The sequence below is a fragment of the Canis lupus genome, chromosome 15, assembly GCF_011100685.1.
Source record: "Canis lupus familiaris isolate Mischka breed German Shepherd chromosome 15, alternate assembly UU_Cfam_GSD_1.0, whole genome shotgun sequence".
Classification (NCBI taxonomy): domain Eukaryota; kingdom Metazoa; phylum Chordata; class Mammalia; order Carnivora; family Canidae; genus Canis; species Canis lupus.
Window position 1 is genome coordinate 30,627,651 of NC_049236.1, and position 19,658 is coordinate 30,647,308.

The window sequence follows — 19,658 nt, forward strand, 5'->3', positions numbered from 1 at the left end:
AGAGAATTATCCGTTTTCTCCCTGGCATGTGTATTACTGAGTAGAAGACCCTGACAGAGAAGCAGAGAGGTTAACACCATTCTTCTTCTTCTGCGGGTACCCTCCCCCCCTTTATGACAAGTCCTGAATATCCAAACCTTATTATCTCAACAAGGTGTGCTCTATGGCTTCATTTTTCATCAAGAGCATTACTATTTTCTTAAGCCAGAACTGTATCCCTAAAGTATTATCAGGACACATAATACAGTCAGTTCACTCTCTGATGTCATCTTTGCTTGAAGCAAAAGATTAATTTCATGAACTACACCTGAAAAACATTCCTGGGGCTGCTGAAACCCTGGGAACTCTGTGCCACTGTTCCTACAGTACTTTCCAAGCCACTAGCACTCCTCCCCCCAAAAAAAAAATTCCTCCGCAGTATCATTTCACATGTAGGTACAATTATGGAGAGATTTTAAAAAAGAAAAAATACATTCGATAGCCAAAATAGTTATTTATTAATAATTTAAGGTTTTACATTCTTATAATAAATTTCAGCTCAAAACTTTACACCATGAACATAATGGAGCGACCTAACTCTCCCTTTCACAATCATATGCACTTCACCTATCAGACGGGGACCCATGCTCACACACACACTTCCAGTTTTATACAAATTTTTTTTTAAAAAGGAAAGAAACCAACCCAAAGTATTGCATTTGAGGTGACACTCCCTGAAGAATTTTTGTACAGAGGTAATATACTGTTTAGCACAGCTGAAGTTAAAAAGAAAAAAAAAAGTGAGCCCATGATTTTGGTGTCTTTCCAAGATATCCCCTTTGAGACAACACAAGCCAAAATATTTACAAAGGTAAGGCATAGTCAAACTACAGTAAGAGGAAAAAAAATCACAAGGAAGATATATGAAAGAGATTAAAGGCTGCACCATACCAAGGTCTCAGTGATAACAGTGTCCATGAAAACATCATTCAGAGTTGGTGAAGTCGAGCATGCTGCAAATATATCCTTTGGATTAGAAAAGAGCAAACATTTCTATTTTTTTTTGTTGTTTTGTTTTCAGAAGTGGCGTACTGCTCTTTCTCCCTTTGGATGATTTCTTTTAAACCCATCAAAGAAAAAACAAACACGGTTCAAACAAACACTGTCAAGTGACTTAAGATCAAATATTTACAATGATCAAATGGAGTATCAGATTTATTTTACTTATTATTATTTATTTTTGTTTTGTTTTTTTGTTTTGTTTTTGTTTTTTTGCAAACTGATACTACAAATACAGAGCTGAAACCTCTCTTTGGCTCCTCTATATGCAAAATTGAATCAGTCTTCACTGAAGACAATATATAGTCAGTTCCAGACGCAAAAGGAAAACAGTCACACAAGGCCCTAGAGAACACACGCTCCTACCCCTACCATTTGGTCCTACCCTATATACCTGGAAAAACGCTCAAATTCCAGTCCCTGCATGGGTAGGCTGTACACATAGGTATGGAGCAAACCTACAGCCTGGATCTACACAGCATGTTCTGTTCTTCCAACAAGAGTGGAGCAAATCTCTGCCATTGTAATAACCAATTCCACATTTGGGAACCTGTCTAATACAGACAACTGGAGTCATTTTGACCCCTGGGGCCACATACAAAGAAAGCAGCCCAGCTGATGCTGCCAAGAGAAACGGCTAAAGGAACGGACATATCCCACCGAGGGGCGTGGGGCCTTTCACGTGGACTGCAGGGAGTCCACCTGGTAGACATTCTGGTTGGAGGGGGTGGTGAAATAGAGCTGCTGCGCGGGGACCCGATTGTCACAGGGGCTGCTGAGTCCAAGCGTCCTCTCGAAGTCCAGCAGCTGGCCCATGAAGTTGAAATTGGGGGAGATGTTGGATTTCTTCATCTTGACAATGTCGTAAGCATCGTTCATTGACAGATTGAGCTTCTGCATAAGATAAGCCACAGTGACAGTGACCGAGCGGCTGATGCCAGCCAAGCAATGCACCAAGACACCACAGTTTTTGCCCCGGGCTTCATCTGTAAACACAAAAAGGAAAGCAAAGGTTTCAGTAGACCAAAAATCACTCTTTGTGAATGATCAGCCTAAGAACCGAATTTAGGAGGAAAAAAAAAAAAAGAAAATAAAGAAAGAAAGAAGAAAGACTCGTGTGTGGCAGTTGAGCCCCGCAGGCAGCAGCAAATGTATCATTGCGATAAAACATGTACACTGGGCACAATTACATATTTCAGATATTTTCTGAAAAGGCAGCTTTTGTATTAAGTTTCTGCCAACAAAAAAATCCTTAATGTGTGCATTCTTTGCCTCAGCATGTGAATACCAGAAACCCTGCAATATGGTCTTGAATGCCTTTTATACAGACAAGCAGACTGCAAGGGTCTATTAAATTATTCTCCAACTGTTGTGCAGCTAACAATGGAGGTATTCAGGCATTTTAAAAGAGAGAGGGAAGTCACAGGGGACAGCCCATTAGGAGGAACAGGATGTCGACATGGCCTGAAAATGAGTTCCTTTGTAATAGGAAATGCATTACAATGCCTGGAGATTCGCTTCTCCAGGCTTCCAGCCCACAGTCCTTCCTGCTGGGCTCAGGTTACCACTGTCTCACTGTTAACCGGTATCACAGTAACATTCAACTGGATTACAACATCCAGCATTCAGAGGGGTTTCCAACAACTAACCCGCTATCCTACTGTAACTCCCGGGGCTTTTAAAATTATAAAGCGATGCTAAAATGCCTGTCCGTAGGGAGTACTCTCATCTCTCATCTAGCCTTCCCCAAGTCCAAAGACTGTGAGAAAATTCTCTTGCCCGATTATGCACAGGCTGCTTTCAAATGAGTGAATGCAAAGACTCGAGAAACGCCGTTTCGAATACACCTGTGGTTTGCAGCCAAGTCGAAAGGCACTTTTCGTCCTCTTGGCGAGAAGATGAACCAGAATTAAGAACCCACCCCCACCCCCGTAACATTAGAGACCTGCAGTCGGCCGGGCTAGCCAGCGGCAAGAAAGATTAACAGCTTAGGTTCGATGAATGGCTGGGAATTTTGCATTTAAAAGTCTTGAGGAAGGACGGTTCATTAGTCTCACCTATGAAAGAAATGGCCTCGGGGAAAAACTGGGACAGGTTTTGACTCCAGTGATCCGAGATGGGGATCTGCTTGTATTTGAACTCTCCTGCGTTCTCAAAGAGATTCGGCAAATTGGGGGTGACGTTCAAGATGTATTTGATGCCGAACTCCTCCAACACGTCCAGGTTGGTGGAGTCCTTGGCACAGCCCAAGTAGAGGAAGGGCAAGATCTCCACGGGGAAAGAAGGCTGGCTGTTGGAGAGCGGGCTGCCATCCGAGTCCGTCGCGCTATTGGGGTCTCGGTCAAGGTCAGACTCAATATCCGAGGAGGAGTCGGAGCTGATCCGCAGGCCCCCGAGGCCCAGCACTGGCAACGGTGGCGAGCTGCTGCTACACGAGCCGTCCAGGTTGGTCTCGCAGTGCAGGGCGAACTCGGCTTGGAACTTACTGAAGCCACCTGCCAGGGCGAGAAGAGCAACCGTGTAACCTGAGATCCCGTAGTAGTTTTCACAGCTTGCGAGAGCCGCAGCCGGGCGGGCGCGGGCCACCCCACAGCAGCCTCCGAAACCCCCTCCACCCCGAGCCAACTGCAGGAGAGAGAGACACTTAAAAAAAACGTGCACCTTGGGGAGTGGAACGAACAGGCCCGCCTTCCCTGGAAACCCTTCTGCTTTCCAATCCGGAAATGCACAAAATGGCAACTTTTCTAAAATTTTTTTTTTGAGGGGCGAGGAGGTGCAAATCTGCAGCCCAGCCCCCCCTCCTCCTTCCCCCGGCCCGTCCCGTCCCGTCCCCCTTGCCCAGGGGCCTCTGCTGTCTTGCAAATCGTAGTTCAAAATCGAACGGTAGGAAGCAGGCACAGGTGGAGGCAGGGGAACTCGTTAGAAAGAAACCACGCGTGTCCGCGGCCGGAAGCGGGTGGATCCTGCGCCAGGCTGCTCGTGGGCGCAGCGGGCCTCACTTGCACCCCACAACCCCGGGCCTCCCCCATCACCCTCCCCCGCGCCCGGGGGGCTCCCCCGGCGCCTGCCTACCTTCCAGGTAGAAGGCCCGGCAGCCCTCGTCCTTGAGCTTCTTGAGCAGCAACCCAAGCACGGACTCGCCGCCGGTGTTCTCGTTCCAGTCGCTGCTGCTCTCGTCGTAGAGCACGACCGTGTCGGTGCCGCAGCGCCGCGTGAAGCGGTCGCGGTCCTCGCCGCGCGTGAAGAGCGCGCGCACGGGCAGGTTGCCCTTCTGCAGGCGCCGCAGCATGATGCCCGGGATGGCCACGTTGATGGCCGACTCGATGTGCGACGACTCGTACAGCTCCTGCGGCCGGCAGTCCATCAGCAGCAGCCGCTCGTTGCCCAGCTCCAGCTGCTCGTTGAGCCACGCCACGGTCTTGCTGATCGCCATTTCCGACGCGAAGGGCACGGGTCTGAGCGTATCTATCATGGGGGTCGAGCTGCCGGGGAGGGCGGGTGCCTACCAGACGGCCCTCGGGGCAGGCATAGGCCGGGCGCGCCGCGCGGAGCCGCCGCTCGCCGAGCAGCGGGGCGCTACCTCCACCTGGCCCTCCCCGCACCCGGGGCAGCGGCCGGGGCACGCGGGGCACGCGGGGCACGCGGGGCCGCGGCTCCCTCCGCACCCAGCTGCAGCCGCTCGCTCTCGGGGTCAATGAATCTCTTTGAATGAAGCTGCCCAGACAGTTTTGTTCCTCCCCAGTGAATGAAATCCAATTAATTCGGACTCCCTGCTACTAAGAGGGGAGGGAAGGGAAGGAAAAAAAAAAAAAGAAAGAAAGAAAGAAAGAAAGTCCAGCGGCTCCTAATCCCTCCCTTCAAGGCTGCACCTCAAATCCGCCCGGGCGCCTCTCTCCTCGAATTATTCAAACCTCGATTTGCTCACTGGCCCCTGGACTCAGCCCTCGCACACCCCCTGCGCGAGGCAGCTCCTCAATGGATACAAACAGCGAGCGTCTCAATGGATACATTCTCCCGGCCAGCCAATGAGCGCGCTGCGGAAGGGGCTGTTGCCGTGGGGACGGGCCGGCTGGAACAGGTTGTGTTGATGAATTGTTAATGAGTTTGTCATTCACAAAAACGGAAAGGAATTTCCGCTCCGGATAAGCCCCAGTGCAAACAAGCTGCAACAGCGGGCTCGGCGGGAGGAAGGAGAGAGAGGAGGAGGCGGCGGCGGAGGAGGAGCAGGGCACATAAACCGGGGCACTCCGGTTGTCTCATGTTTCCTTCTGTTGAGAGTTCACACTTCGCGTCGGAACTTTTGCGCACAAACGGTGCAATTAGCAGGCACAAAAGCCCTTGTTCGTGACGCCTGGGCTTGCAAGGCTAGCTTTAAGAAAACTTGTGCTTCCCCCCCCGCTCCTTTTTTTTTTTTTTTTTTTAATTCCCTTTAAACTCATTTGGACCGGAGTTCGCCTGGACCCCCCTCCTCCCCCCTCTCGGCGGTGTGTGGCATTTGTTTGCCCGTTTAAAAAGCCCAGCTCTGTTTGCTCTGATGTTCTTTTAGCCGAGGCTGTGTTGGGGCTGGTGAACTGCCTGGGCTTTAGTGACCGATGAGGTGTTAAATGCTAATCCAACATCTTTTCGAAACAGACTAGGATTTTTGTCGACGCTTTTTAAGGCAAGCAAACAAACAAATGCCTGGCTGTCCAGATGATAGGGAGAAAGGGTTTTGTCTTAAATTGCATTTAAATTAACTTTATTTTGCTTTTAAACAGTGGAGCCTGCAGAAACAAACTGGTTGGCCAGTCCGATGTTTTTATTCCTCTCCAGTGGCCTGGGGCGCTATGAGCCATCATTGTTCCGGGGATCCAAGCCCCCCCCCCGCGCCCCGCCCGCCCCCGCCGCCTTCCCGCGGTCACCCACCGCGCGCCGGGGAGCTGCGCTCGTTAATCATTTCTGGGCAGCAAGCTCGGCTTCCGACAGAGGAGCCGGGCTGGCGGGGCTGCCTGGGCTCGGTGCATGTAGGGCGCGCGGGCCCCCCGCAAGGCCGGGGGGGCCCGTCGGAGGGGAGCCTTCCGTCCCACCCAGGCGCCCCCCCCACCCCCGCCCCCCGCCCCGGGGCGCCGGGCACTTTGCGCAGCACCGGGCGCGCCTGCGCGTTGCGCTCCCGCCCAGCACCCCGCCCCCCACCCCCACCCCGGGGTGCGCGGCGCTGGGCGGCCCCGCGGAGGGGTCCGGGGTCCGGGGTCCGGTCACGGCCTGGGGTGGGCGAGGGGCGAGGCGGGGCGCCTGCCGAGACCTCCCCCGGCCCCCCGGGCTCGCCAGGAGGGCTGGGCGCCGCGGGGAGCAGCAGGGGAGCAGCAGGTACCCGGGAAGCGCCGGGCGGGCCGGGCACCGGATGGAGGCGGGGCGGGCGGGGGCCGCGGCGTGGGGGGGGGGGGCGCATTCCCGGCGCGCGGGGCCCTATTGTTAGAGAAAAGCGCCGGGCCGGCCCCTCCCGAGCGGAAAGCCACCTGCGTGCGGCGGGCGCGGCGTCCCTAGCCCGGCCTCCCCTCCCTACCCCCCGGCGGAAGACGGGGCGCCCCGGGTCCCGCCGCCGCCGCAGCCCGGGAGGCGGGGAGCGTCCTCCCCCGGCGCCCCTCCCCGCCCCCCCAGCGGGTCGAGCGCGGGGCACCCGAGGTCGCGGGGTCTCCCCCAGCCAGACGCCCCGCGCCCACGGGGCCTGCCTGCGGACGCCCCGGCTCCGATTTGCATTCTTAGTCACCCGCCTCTTCCCTGGTTTGGGGGAACGCAGGCTAAAAAAAGGCGGCTGCGAGGCCCGGGCTGCCAATTTTGGAGCCGCGCTGCGCTGCGCTGCGAGCGGGCCGCCCCGGAGGAGCGTGTGTGACGACGGGGGGCGGGGGGGGCTGCCGCGCGCTCTCCCTTTTTTGGGCATCCCTTGGAACAAAACTCCCGTATTTTCACTGGATGTCTCTAGTTCCAACTGGAGGAGGCCTGCGCCGGAGTTGACGCCTCCGATCCGCCCCCACCTGTTACAGGCCTTCGCGCCCCGGGACGTCTGGGGCGCTGGGACCTGGGGGCGCGGCAGGGCGCCCAGCTGCGGACCCGCGAACCACACAGGCCTCGGCCCCGGGGCCTCCAGCAGAAGAGACTGGGGAATCCGCGGTTACTTCGCTGCTTAAAAAGCGGCCTTACCCGGGTGGCTCAGCGGTTGAGCGCCTGCCTTGGGCCCAGGGCGTGATCCCGGGGTGCTGGGATCCAGCCCCACATGGCGCTCCCCGCAGGGAGCCTGCTTCTCCCTCTGCCTCTGTCTCATGAATGAATAAATAAAACCTTTTTTTTTTTTCAAGTTCCCTCACCTGAACCTGGCGGTAGATTTGGGAGGATAATGGCAACGCTCCTCAAACCTGAGGGTGGATCTGAACCCTACGGCAACGGAATGTCGGTGCTTCTCAGCACATTTTATAAAATTGCATTCTGACCACCGGGTTCTAAGAAGGGCAGCATAAGGGGCCGCTGGAGTGGGGCGGCCAGGGTTGAAATTGGGCCCCTGTCACTTCCTAGAATGTGGATGGACCCTTGGTTAAATCTGTTGTGAACTGCGTCTTCCACGTGGCCTAATGAAGATAATAAAAATATTTGCTTTATAGGATCTCTGTGGTGGTTGAATGGATGAAATGCCCTAGCATGATGTTGATGTGCTTTCAGCTATTGATGTTTTTATCGTTCTGGATTCCCAACCTGCAGTGTTCTGAGTCCATATCTAGATGCCCTTGGAGGGCCTGCCTAACAGCCCTCCCAGAACTCCCTAGTCTACAGAGAAGCCCTCTGAGGGACTGCCCTAGGTCGTTTAATCCGTCCCAATTCAGCTGTGGAGCAAAGTAGGTGCTGTTACAGACCGGGGTCCAAATCCTTTAACATGGTTAACACAATGTACCCAGCTCCCTAACTTCTCCCTAACTGATCCGCTTTTAAAACACCCTGTTTCCCCACCACACCAAATTGATAGAGTAGAAATGATATGTAAATTGGGCATTTACTGCTTGAAAGGCTGGGTCTTGATTTCAGTCTTTACTTGCATAATTTTGGTCAGTCTTCAGAAAACCCATGTAAATCATCCCCATTCACAAAGATTAAGGAATTTGTATGAAGTCATACAGTAACAAACAATGGGGTCAGGATTTGAGGCCAGACCCTGTACAGACCAGTAAGGTTGACCACATACACATCTCACAGCTTACCCTGGAGGCTGCGCACTGAACAGTGCCGTGCCAAAATTTGAAGGATTCAGTTCTACATTTTGAATTTTGACCAGTAGGCTTTTCCAGCTTCACATACTCTCTGTCGCACCTTCCCCATAAATGTCAAAGATCAAAAGTTAGACTCCTATCCCCCGCTCCTTTTACATTGGGTTTTCTCTGCATGCACGTCTTCATTAGTCAGCCATTCACTAAATACTTCATGTTTTTCTCCTTGGAGTTTGTCTTAGACTCGAATCCTAACAACTGCCATTACTAATCGAGTATGTCGGCTCAGCACATGGGCCTGGGTTCCGACCTTAGCTCTGCCACTCACTAAGCTAAGGGGAAAATCACTTAGCTTCTCTGGGCCTCCATTCATTCATTCATTCATTCATTCACTTATTTTTTCTGGGCTCCGGAAATCAGTAGGGAATAAAAGAGGCAAGAATACCACCACCACCCCTCAAAGCTTACATTCTAGTGAAGACAGACAATAACCAGAATAATTATACAATACATTAGGAAGTAAAAGTACTGTAGGGAAAAACAAAGCAAAGAAGGGTGTTCAGCAGTATGTAAAATTAGGAAATGTTATACCTTCATCACAGGACAAGGAGGATTAGAGACACACAAAAAGTATAGGGCACAAAATGAGTATTCGAAAGATGATGTTTTTAAAACTCAACTGGCTTGGTTCTGCAGAAAGCGGACACCCTGTTGCTGGTGATCTTGCCTTGAACCTCATCATCCTGGCCCTGTTGCCCAGGTTCTTAGGAAAAAGAGCTCAGAAAAGTTCTAGCATCAGGAAGGACCACAGGCCTCCTGATTTCCGGAGGCCCCAGCTCCCTGCTGAGGGTATCATTCATACCCAGAGAACTGTGTTTCCAGACCGGGGAGCAAAGCCGGTCATCTCTTACCCCTCATAAGAGCACAGAAGCGTTGTTACACATCCTAACTTCTCTGTGTGTATGTATTTGTGCTATGCACCAAGCACCCATGCTTGAATTCTTGCATCAGGTGGGTCCCCTTGGAAAGCTCCCTAAAAGTAAGTCTTTTGCTCACGAATGTTAGCTTGCCTGCTGGAGAAGCATTCCAACTCTGCAGAAATTTTCCTGTGTTTGAGGACACTCGTGGTTTACTAGACCCAAAAGCATTAGCATGCCCTTTAATCGTCTTGGCGTAATCTCTGTGAATACAATAACATCGATTAACACATCATGTGAAAATAGTTAAACAGTTTTCTGTTAGTAAGGAGAGAGCGTTTTGGAAGTTCTGACTCCAAATGTAGTCTTGTGACATATTCACTACTCACTCACTTTTAGAAGTCCCAAGGAGCCTTCACCACCTGACAGCCAGTGGCTTTCTGAGCAGCTAAATCTCACAACAGAATTTCACTGCGGTTGAGAATCATGCTTGACATAGTCTGGCTTTAAGGGGCGTATGGGGTTCACAAAACTCAAGCTGAGCTCTCCTGGCAGGTGCCTCAAAAAGACAGCAAGTTATGTCTGAACAGCAGGAAATGTGGAACCCAAGAGGCCCAAAGGACTGACAAAAGGAAACACGTTCTGCACATTTTAGGCTGTATGTACATAGGGATAACCAAAGGGAGTTGCAAATATGAGCCCCAAGTGAAAATACCATGACTGCTGAGCCCGGTTTGCAGTCCAGCAGCTTGCCCCTGGGTGAGGCGCTGCAGGGTCGTAGGAAGCACAGGCTAAGGATTTTCCCAAACAGTGTGTGGGGCCGGGGGAGAGGCGGGCCAGGTGAGACAGCAACTAACAGGTAGCTAGACGGCAGCAGTGCCGGAATCACACGTCCACAGTCCCATCTGGGGAGTGGCCGGAGCTTTCCGACAAACCAGATGGCACTTTTACACCTTGCCGGGATGATCGGACCCGAAGAAAAATAGAAACTATTGTGGAATTCAGACCTAGGCCCCGAGCAGGCTAAGCTGTTCAAAAAAATTACAATCTTCATCAACTTTTCTGTGTTTTTGTTTCCCCATCACCCGATGGATTGCAGGTCGGTTTACATTCCGGGGCCCATGGAGACGTGATCTAGAATATTCTGTTGAAGCTGGACAGTCTCGCAAAGAAGTTCATTTAAAGGTACTAATGTTGATTTCTTCTTTCAGATGCTTTTGTCGCCGTCTTTCCAGTGATTCACTGATTCTTCCTTCATATCTTTTATTTTCAAAAAGAAATCTAAAAGTGTCTATCGTAAATGTCTATGTAAGAAGTCGTCACTGAGGCTTTGTTACTGTCATTGTTGTTTGGAAAAGGAACAATGTGGGATCCCTGGGTGGCGCAGCGGTTTGGCGCCTGCCTTTGGCCCAGGGCGCGATCCTGGAGACCCGGGATCGAATCCCACGTCGGGCTCCCGGTGCATGGAGCCTGCTTCTCCCTCTGCCTGTGTCTCTGCCTCTCTCTCTCTCTCTCTCTCTCTCTCTCTGTGACTATCATAAATAAAAAAAAAAATAAAAAATAAAGGTAAAGGAACAATGACCTCTTGCTTCCCGTTGTATTAGTTCCGAAGCCTAGCAATACCTGGAGCGGGAAATTAGGCTTAACGTTGCCTTCCAGGGGGCAGGGAACTACGTGCAGCCGTCTTTCCAGAAGCTCCCCCGTCATGTCATGAAGCATCATGGAAGCTTCTTGGGCATTAGCCATGCTTCATCTACATGCAGAATAGTTGCCTTGTGCCTGTGTGGGCCGTGGTTCCTCTGGTGACTTTTCTCCTCATCTTGTGTTCCTTTATTTACGCAGGTGTGAGCAATACAAATAGCTGTTGTGTAAGAGAAGGAATTATTTCTCTAAGTAGGCACTATTTCCTGTCAGCCCTTTTTGCCTCAGCGATCAGTGAAAATGGCTGTGTGTGTCCCCAATACAAGGCCTGCTTTAGCTTAGTTTATCGAATTTAAGGACTCTCAGATCCTCCAGACCATATTGAGAGAACCCCAAGGGCCTCCAAACTCCAGTCTAAGCAGTAGGGCTATAGGCCACTTGGTGGGTTAATTACAAAAGTTGTATTTGGATGTATCCTTGGAGGAGGAGGAGGAGGAGGAGGAGGAGAGGGAGGAGAGAAAAAAAGACACAAACCATAATGGCTACAATTTATTCCACCTCAAGCTTTGAATATATCAGATCTAACTACTACCATGATAACCCTGCCAAGCAGATACACAATTACCATGGTTTCATAGTGGGGAAGGCTGGACTCACATATCAGGTAATTACACTGGAGTCCAAACTCGCATCTCCTTGAAAGCCTCTCGAGTGAGTATGTTTTGCTCCCCTGATCGATAGGACTAGCCCTAAAGCATGACCCCGTGCAGCCTGTTAAGAATTCAACCAATTAGGGATCCCTGGGTGGCGCAGCGGTTTAGTGCCTGCCTTTGGCCCAGGGCGCGATCCTGGAGACCTGGGATCGAATCCCACGTCGGGCTCCCTGCATGGAGCCTGCTTCTCCCTCTGCCTGTGTCTCTGCCTCTCTCTCTCTCTCTCTCTCTCTGTGTGTGTGTGTGTGTGACTATCATAAATAAATAAATAATTTAAAAAAAGAATTCAACCAATTAAAAAAAATTTTCAACCTGTTATAAAATGGCAGCTTCTACATGACTTGTTAAATTTTATTTTGCTGGTCAAGTTCTGGAGTCAGACCAACCTGGATTCTAATCCTGGCTCGCCAGTTGTCTAATTGTGTGATCCTGGGGGAAATCACATAATCCCCCCGCCTCAGTGTCCTCATCTGTCAAATGGGAACACTATATTACAGGCCTAGGGTAGTACATGACTTCCATTTGGAAAGGGGTAGGAAGGGTCCTGAAACAGTACTAATTCATTGGCAGTTACCTGTTTTTAGTATGTGGCTGAAAGGGGGTCACATAGCAAAAAAACACTACACTGTCAGTTTGTTCTCAGGAATAGAAAAACTAGCCATACAAGATCTTGAAAAATGACATTTTGAGAAGAGTCAGTTGCTTTACCATCCCCTTAGCTAGTGATGTAAAGAGCCCAGAAATGGCAGTTTCTTGGTGTGTTGAGACCTGGATGTCTCCCATCCCACCCCCCATCACTGCCAGCTCAGGCCAGTCCTGTCTTCTTCTTCTTTCTTTTCTTTTCTTTTCTTTTTTTCTTTTCCTTCTTTCTTTTTTTTTAAGATCTTATTTATTTAGAGTTAGAGCAGAGGAGGAGCAGAGGGAGAGGGATAAGCAGACTCTGCGCTGAGTGTGGAGCCCAATGAAGGGCTCGATCCCACGACCCTGAGATCATGACCAGAGTCAAAATCAAGAGTCCCGGGCCTAAGTGACAGAGCCACCCAGGCGCCCCGCAGGCTCGCCCTGTTAGCTTCATGTCCTGCAAGGGGGGGATTGGGAGTTTACCTGCCCCAACGATGTAACCACCATCTCTCCGTGATCTGGCTTCTCTGTCTCCGAACCTGTTTCTCTACTGCATCCCCAAGCTTTTAAGACCTCCTTGCATCTAAGAAACCTCATTTTGGGACACCTGGGTACCTCAGGCGGTCAAGCGTCTGACTTCGGCTCAGGTCATGATCTCAGGGTCCTGGGATCGAGCCCTGCATCGTTGGGCTCCACATTCAGTGGGCAGTCTGCTTCTCCCTCTCCCTCTCCCCCTCTCTCTGCTCCTCCCCCTGCTGCTGCTGCTCTCTCTCTCTGTCTCTATCTCTCTGTCAAAGAAATAAAATCTTTTAAAAATTAAAAAGAAAGAAGAAAGAAAGAGAAAGAAAGAAAGAAAAAAGAAAGAAAGAAAGAAAGAAAGAAAGAAAGAAAGAAAGAAAGAAAGAAAGAAAGAAAGAAAAGGAAGGAAGGAAGGAAGGAAGGAAGGAAGGAAGGAAGGAAGGAAGAAAGAAAGAAAGAAAGAAAGAAAGAAAGAAAGAAAGAAAGAAAGAAAGAAAGAAAGAAAGAAAAACTTCATCTTCTGGTAGGTTCCATTCCCCCCATTTGAGTTCCTGCCCAGCAGGAGCTTTTCAGGTGCAGGAGGGAACAGTAGTGGGTCAGAGCTAGGTATGAGAGCCAGGGTTCAGTAGATGGAAAGGAATCTTCCATATGTGGGGGAAGGGTGCTGTGCTGGAGGACACATTATAGGAACACCCCTAGCCCTAAGGAGACAGACCAGCTGCCAGGCACAATTTCCATAATGATTTTTGCACATGTATGGTTCCAAGGTTATTTTTGTTAAACACCTGAGGAGTGCGCAGCTTTTGGTGTAGTCCCGTGGGGTTTTTCTGCACCTACCAGAACTTTCGGATTCTCTACCTGAACCCCCAAAGTCTAAATGCTTGCTAAGTCACACCCCCCACACCCCCCTTTCCCCTCTCTTGACCTTGTGCCTAACCATTTCTCAGGGGAAAAGCCTTTGTGATGGGATTTCTCTGACTTATTGTCCCTGTGGTAATTTACTTTTAAGTAAGGTGGTAGTAAGTCCTGTAGCACTCTAATGCTTTAGGAACAGATACTTAGCTGGGACATTCTTTAATATGTATGAACACCTTCCACTTAGTGACCAGAAGAGTTTGGGTTTTTTGGTCATTGTTGTTTCGGTTTCGCATAAAAAAATGTTTAAAAATTATTTCTAAAAATATATATATATTTCTATTACTGGAATTGGTGGTTGTCAGAGGAAGTGTGCTAGGACCCTCGATCTTGCAGCCCACTTCCGTGTGTAACCAAGCAGCCTCCAGCCCTGGACCCTGCAAACCGCCCCCTCCCCCATTTCACCAGGATCCTGCCCCCATGAGATTATAAACTCTGCTGATTTTGATTTGGGAACATTGCTGCCTTTCCTTTAGGACGACCCTCTCATGCAAGGTGCTGGTAGTCAAAGCACCGAGGGTAGAGAGAAAAACCTTTCCCCAGCTACACACAGTTTGCATGAACTGTCCTTAGCTGCTGAAACGTAATTTTTTACTTGTTAAACTTGGTATGAGATTTATTTCTATAGTGAGAGTGAGGTTGAGTGCAGTGAGGAGTGTGACGTAAACAGGAGCCCTAACCACTAGAGACCTGTGATTTTTATCAAAGGAATCTGACATTTATTCTATCACCAAAGTGGTTCAGAAGCAAAGGGTCCAAAAGATAAATGCCCAAATCCTGTCTTCCATAATTCTGATTTAAATGATGTAAGAGGATGGGGAGTCCCAGGTATGGGTAGGGCTCAAAAATCCCCCAGGGAATTCTCATGTGCAACCTGAGCTCAAAACCAGTGGCTTACACGGGTCTACAGCACCTGTTCCCCATCAATCCACTTGCCTAGGGGGAGGTTTCCAGCCAAACCAGAGGGTCTCAAATGTTGAGGAACACCCTGGGGGTACTTGCTCACTGTTCACAGGCCTCGCAGGCCTCTAACTCAAGGACCCTGATTCAGAATGCCTGGAGAGAGGTCTTATAATCTGTCTTATAATAACTGTCTTATAATCCAGCAGCCAGGAATGGCTCATACAGGTGGGTAGACTTTGGAAAGCTCCGAATGATATCCCAGACAGCCAGGTTGCTCACCTGTCAGCTCTAGGCAAGAAGTATAGAAATGTTTTGGACGGTTACCTCTACGCACAAACGTCAGAACTGCGTAACAGAAGAATGCAATGTTAAACATAACTAACCTGCTTGCCCTTGAGAGCTCGATTCTTGAATTGTCACGCACCCTGGTTTCTTTGCACGAGGCCTGCAACTGTACCCAGAACCGCCTGTGGATTGACCTGATAAGAATGTTTCTCTTGAAAACAGCATCAAGTTCTTGAGCACCCGCCATGTGTCTGGAACTGAAATGATTGCTGGGGACACGTGGAGATCAGAGTCAGACCCTGGTGTCACAAAAAGTAAGTCTGAGTGGCTGGGTTAGACTCATGTCCAGGTAGCTAGAATGTAGTGATAAATAGGGTCGTTGCAGCAGAAGGGAAGTGCTATGGAGAGGGGAGCAAAAGGAGGACATGGCTCATGGGCCTTGGATGTTACGAAGTGTCCCAGAGAAGACAGTATCTGAGTTAGATCCCCATGGATAAGCCGATCCCCCCTCCCCCCACCCAGAAGGGGCAGTAGAAGAAAGGCACTCTAGGCTGGAGAGACAGGTGACATGAGCAAAGGCTTGGAGCCACGGACGTGCATGACAACTTCATGGAGGGCACAGAGCAGCAAACACATAAGAAACTTCGTTTCAAGCCAGATGATAATGGGCTTTGGATGCTAAGGCTAAGGAGTTTGGCATTTTTCATTAGGCAGCGAGAAGTCATCAAAGATATTTATACAAGGGTGTGACATGATTTCAGAGTATGATTCTGATAACAAAGAAGTGAGTAGACTGCAGGGGAGAGAAAAACCAGATGCAGGAAAGCCAATTACAAAGCAGTTGCAATTGTCCAGGAAAATGATGCTATAGCCCACAGGCGTCCTGTTCCTAAAATAACGTACTCACCATCCTGCTTCGTTTTATTTCCCTTATTTCTGGGGCTAGAAAAATCACTTAGCCCTCTGTGACTCAGAACCCCTCCCTATTAATAGAAGATGACAAAATACTTACCTTCCCTCACATTGGGAGGTCTGTGAGATGCTTATAATCGTAGCCAGGAAAGAGGGGGCAATGTTATTCTAAAATGCCACTGCTATAATTCCGCTCCCGGAGAGGAACTGCCTTTTGCCTCTTACTTTTTGTTATAAAAATTCCAGCCTCCCAGGCGCCTGGGTGGCTCAGTTGGTTAAACGTCCGACGCTTGATCTCAGCTCAGGTCTTGATCTCAGAGTTGTGAGTGTAAGCCCTGTGGTGAAGCCTACTTAAAAAAAATAAAATAAAATTCCAGCCCCCCAGTAAAGCTGAAGGCTGATGAAAGCATCAGAAGCGCTCCCTGGAGGGAGGAGGCTGCAGCAGTTAGTTTCAGGGGCTCACAGCCCAGGAAGTGGTATTTCTGATAAAAGCGGCCCTTACCTTTAGGATGAAAATGCCACTGCAACATGTTTGGCTGCAGAAGTGACATTTTGTAAAGAAAGCCTGTCACCTCGTCGTTTTTCATTACAAACAAAAGTGTAAGGAGTGCTGCTCCTATCATGCGTGTTGTGGCAGTGGGGGTGGGGAGCATCCAATGTTCAGGGATGGGGTGACACAGGGCCGTTCAACTGGAGAGCTGGGCATGAGGCTTTCAGGTTGTGCTCACCTTCTAGGTCTCGGAGTCTGTCCTCAAAGCAAAGGGCACCTGGCCATACCCTTTCCACCTGCTGCCCGGCCCTTTCCCACAACTAGATCTCCAATTCACCACCCTGGACTGCACCAGAACTCTCTCCTCTCTTTGGAAAAGTATCATGGGTATCTATCACAGAAAGCACTAGTGAGAAAATGCTTGAAATTTTGCCAAAATCACTTTGTCATCTACCTTTTTTTTAAAAAATATTTTATTTATTTATTCATGAGAGACACAGAGAGAGAGGCAGAGACAAAGGGAGAAGCAGGCTCTCTGTGAGGAACTTGATGCAGGACTCGATCCCAGGACCCCGGGATCATGACCTGAGTCGAAGGCAGATACTCAACCACTGAGCCACCCAGGCGCCCCTGTCTTCTACCTTTTAAAAAGTCCATGCTCGGGCTACCTGCTGAGTTGGTGCAAGATATTCTGAAGGATAGGAAGATAAATCACACTGAGACACTCCCTTCCAAGAGCTAACAGGTGGGATTGTGACATAAGAGAGAATATTACAAAGGTAGCATCCGGCATGCTATTAGGACAATTCAAAGTTCCAGATCCAAAAGGCTGGTCATGTTGGGTGACTGACGTGATAGTCCATCCATCCAGAGTCCTTCCCTTTATATATGACAACCAAGTGGTTGCAGAGTGATACAGCAAGGAGACATGTCAGGAACACGTAAAGAGAAGATAATAAATGCTTCTTTCTCAGGTATGTTCACCTGACTTCTCTTTAATGAAGTATTTGCTCTGGTACAATAAATTATTCTAATTCATTGGTTCTCTCCTAATATACACTTCTTGGAAAACTTACTGGTAAACTTTGTGCCAAAGCAATTGAGAGATTACAAATCACAGAAGAAGAATTATTTTTAATCCTTATACAAATAGATCATATTCTAAGGGCAGTTAAAAATATCACAATATCACAGTCTGCCTTTACACCTACTCGTCCATTACTCGTTAGATTCCTTTACTACAAAGGGCTCCAGGAAAAAAACTAGAAACATAGCTGTGCTGACAACAAAGAGTCAGTTATGAAGGGAAAGTAGAAAAGATTTATCCATTTGTTAATAATGTAGCCATTTGCTAATTTAATTTCTGCTAGAAATTAAATTAGCAAGGTGACATTCACTTCTGAAAAAAAAAACAAATAAAGGAAGGAAAAAAATTTTTAAAAATAAGGAAGGAAGGAAGGAAGGAAGGAAGGAAGGAAGGAAGGAAGGAAGGAAGGAAGGAAGGAAGGAAGGAAGGAAGGAAGGAAGGAAGGAAAGAAGGTGCAAGCCACAGGCTGGGAGAAAATATTTGCAAAAGACACATCTGAGAAAGGACTGTTACCTAACTTGAAACTCAGCAGTAAGAAAATGAACAACCTGATTAAAAAATGGGCTAAAGACCTTAATAGACACCTTCCAAAGAAGATATACAGATGGCATATGAAGAGATTCTTCACATCCAATGTCAGCAGGGAAATGCAGATTGAACCAACAATGAGATGCCACTGCACACCTATTAGAAGGGCCAAAATCCAGAACGCTGGCATCACCAGAAGCTGGTGAGGATGTGGAGCAACACAAACTCTCCTATGTTGCTAGTAGGAATGCAAAATGGTGCGATCACTCTAGAAGACAGTTTGGCAAATTCCTAACAAAATCAAACATACCCTTATCATATGATCCAGCAGTCACGCTCCTCAGTCTTCACCCAAAAAGTTGAAGACATGTTCACACAAAAATTTGCACACGGATGTTTATAGTGGCTTTATTCAAAATTGCCAAAACTTTAGAAGCAACCAAGACGTCCTTGGGTCGGTGAATGGATAAATAAAGTGTGATTCATCCAATGGAATCTTATTCAGCACTAAAAAGAAATGAGCTATCAAGCTATGAGAGGCCATGGACGAAACTTATAAGCGTATTGCTAAGTGAAAGAAGCCAACCTGAAAACCTGTATACTCTGTGAGTCCAACTATAGGACACTCTTGAAAAGCAAAACTACGGAGATAATAAAAAAAATAAAATAAAATAAAAAATCAAGTGACTGCCCATGGTTAGTGGGAGGGGGTGATGAATTGGTGGAACACAGATTTTTAAATCAGTGAAACTATTCTATGTGATACTGTAATGGTGAATACGTCTCATTATACATTTGTCAAAATCCACAGAAAGTACACCATCAAGAGTGAACCGTTATGTAAACTGCAGACTGTGGGTGATAATGATGCGTTGATATAAGCTCATCAATTATGGTAACAATGATGTGTCTATGTAAGCTCATCAATTATGATAAGTTATGCTGATATAAGCTCATCAACACCATGCTGGTGCTGGATGTGGGTAATGGGGCAGGCTGTGCATGAGTGGGGATGGGAAATATTTAAAAAAAAAATCTCTGGACTTCCTGGTCAGTTTTGATATAAACCTAAAGCTGTTCTAAAAAACAAAGTCTACTTAAAAACAACAACAACAATGTGTATGCTCCTGTCGGCGGATTTGGAACTACAGGGAGCAGTTCTCCCTGCATTAGATGAGAGCCCCCTCCTGAATGTCTCCATGTGTTACAGAGTGTTTTTTTCTCTTGAAAAGAGAAGAAAGCATTAGTGAGTTCAATACGGACAGGTGATACTTGTGCGTGGAGTAAAATTCCAAAGGGAAGAAGTGATATACTGTAGAGGTCGGCCCTCCCAGCTATCTAGCTCTTCTCTCTAGAGCCAACCACTGTTAACTAGTTTCTGGGTACCTGCCCAGAGTCTGCCCCTGTATACGCGTACACATTTAGTATTATTGATGTTCTCATCACAGAACTGTGGCAGCGTAAACACACAGGGGTGCGGTTTGAGTTTTCACCGAACACATTTTGGAGATGGGTTCATATCAGGAAACATAGAGCTTCCTCGTTCTTGTTTTTTTTTTTCCCTTGTTCTTGTTAATGGCTACGTAGTATTCCATTGCATGGGCACGCGTGGCCTAATCTTCCCATCAACAGGTATTGAAGTTGTGCAGGATCTTTTTTGCTACTGCAAGCAATGACTGCACTGAATACAGTCTTGTACACATTTATCCCCTTTCTACGTGAGTATATCTGCAGGATACATTCTTAAAAGTGCAATTGCTCGGTCAGAGTATATGAGTTTATAATGTTGCTAGCTCTCACCCAGACCCCCCAATCAGAGATTGTACAAGTTTGCATTCCCACCAGTGATGTTTTTCCCCC

The 19,658-nt window shown here is 48.5% G+C and overlaps 1 protein-coding gene and 1 long non-coding RNA gene across 6 annotated transcripts; one reads left to right on the forward strand and one right to left on the reverse strand.

The window, feature by feature from the left end:
* Nucleotides 1-473: 473 nt before the first annotated feature.
* On the reverse strand, nt 474-5,046 carry DUSP6 (dual specificity phosphatase 6). The gene is made up of 3 exons (XM_038558624.1): nt 4,111-5,046; nt 3,096-3,533; nt 474-2,024 (listed from the first exon to the last, which is right to left on the reverse strand). Exons 1-3 carry the CDS (start codon nt 4,508-4,510, stop codon nt 1,717-1,719), a joined length of 1,146 nt encoding a protein of 381 aa, XP_038414552.1. The 5' UTR covers nt 4,511-5,046; the 3' UTR covers nt 474-1,716.
* Nucleotides 5,047-6,246: 1,200 nt separating this feature from the next.
* LOC102153756 lies at nt 6,247-18,615 on the forward strand. 5 transcript variants are annotated; one of them, XR_005370462.1, is made up of 4 exons: nt 6,247-6,384; nt 6,998-10,369; nt 15,004-15,095; nt 16,429-18,615. It is a non-coding gene; the product is annotated as an uncharacterized LOC102153756 (long non-coding RNA). The 5 variants fall into 5 exon arrangements; XR_005370465.1 differs by having other exon boundaries at nt 7,371-10,369; XR_005370464.1 differs by having other exon boundaries at nt 10,284-10,369.
* Nucleotides 18,616-19,658: the final 1,043 nt, after the last annotated feature.

Coding starts and splice junctions, on each gene's coding strand:
- DUSP6 (XM_038558624.1), bottom strand. CDS start 4,510: ATGATAGATACGCTCAGACCCGTGCCCTTCGCGTCGGAAATGGCGATC. Junction 3,534..4,110: donor CCGGGCCTTCTACCTGGAAG/GTAGGCAGGCGC, acceptor TCGCCCTGGCAG/GTGGCTTCAGTAAGTTCCAA. Junction 2,025..3,095: donor CGAGGCCATTTCTTTCATAG/GTGAGACTAATG, acceptor TTGTGTTTACAG/ATGAAGCCCGGGGCAAAAAC.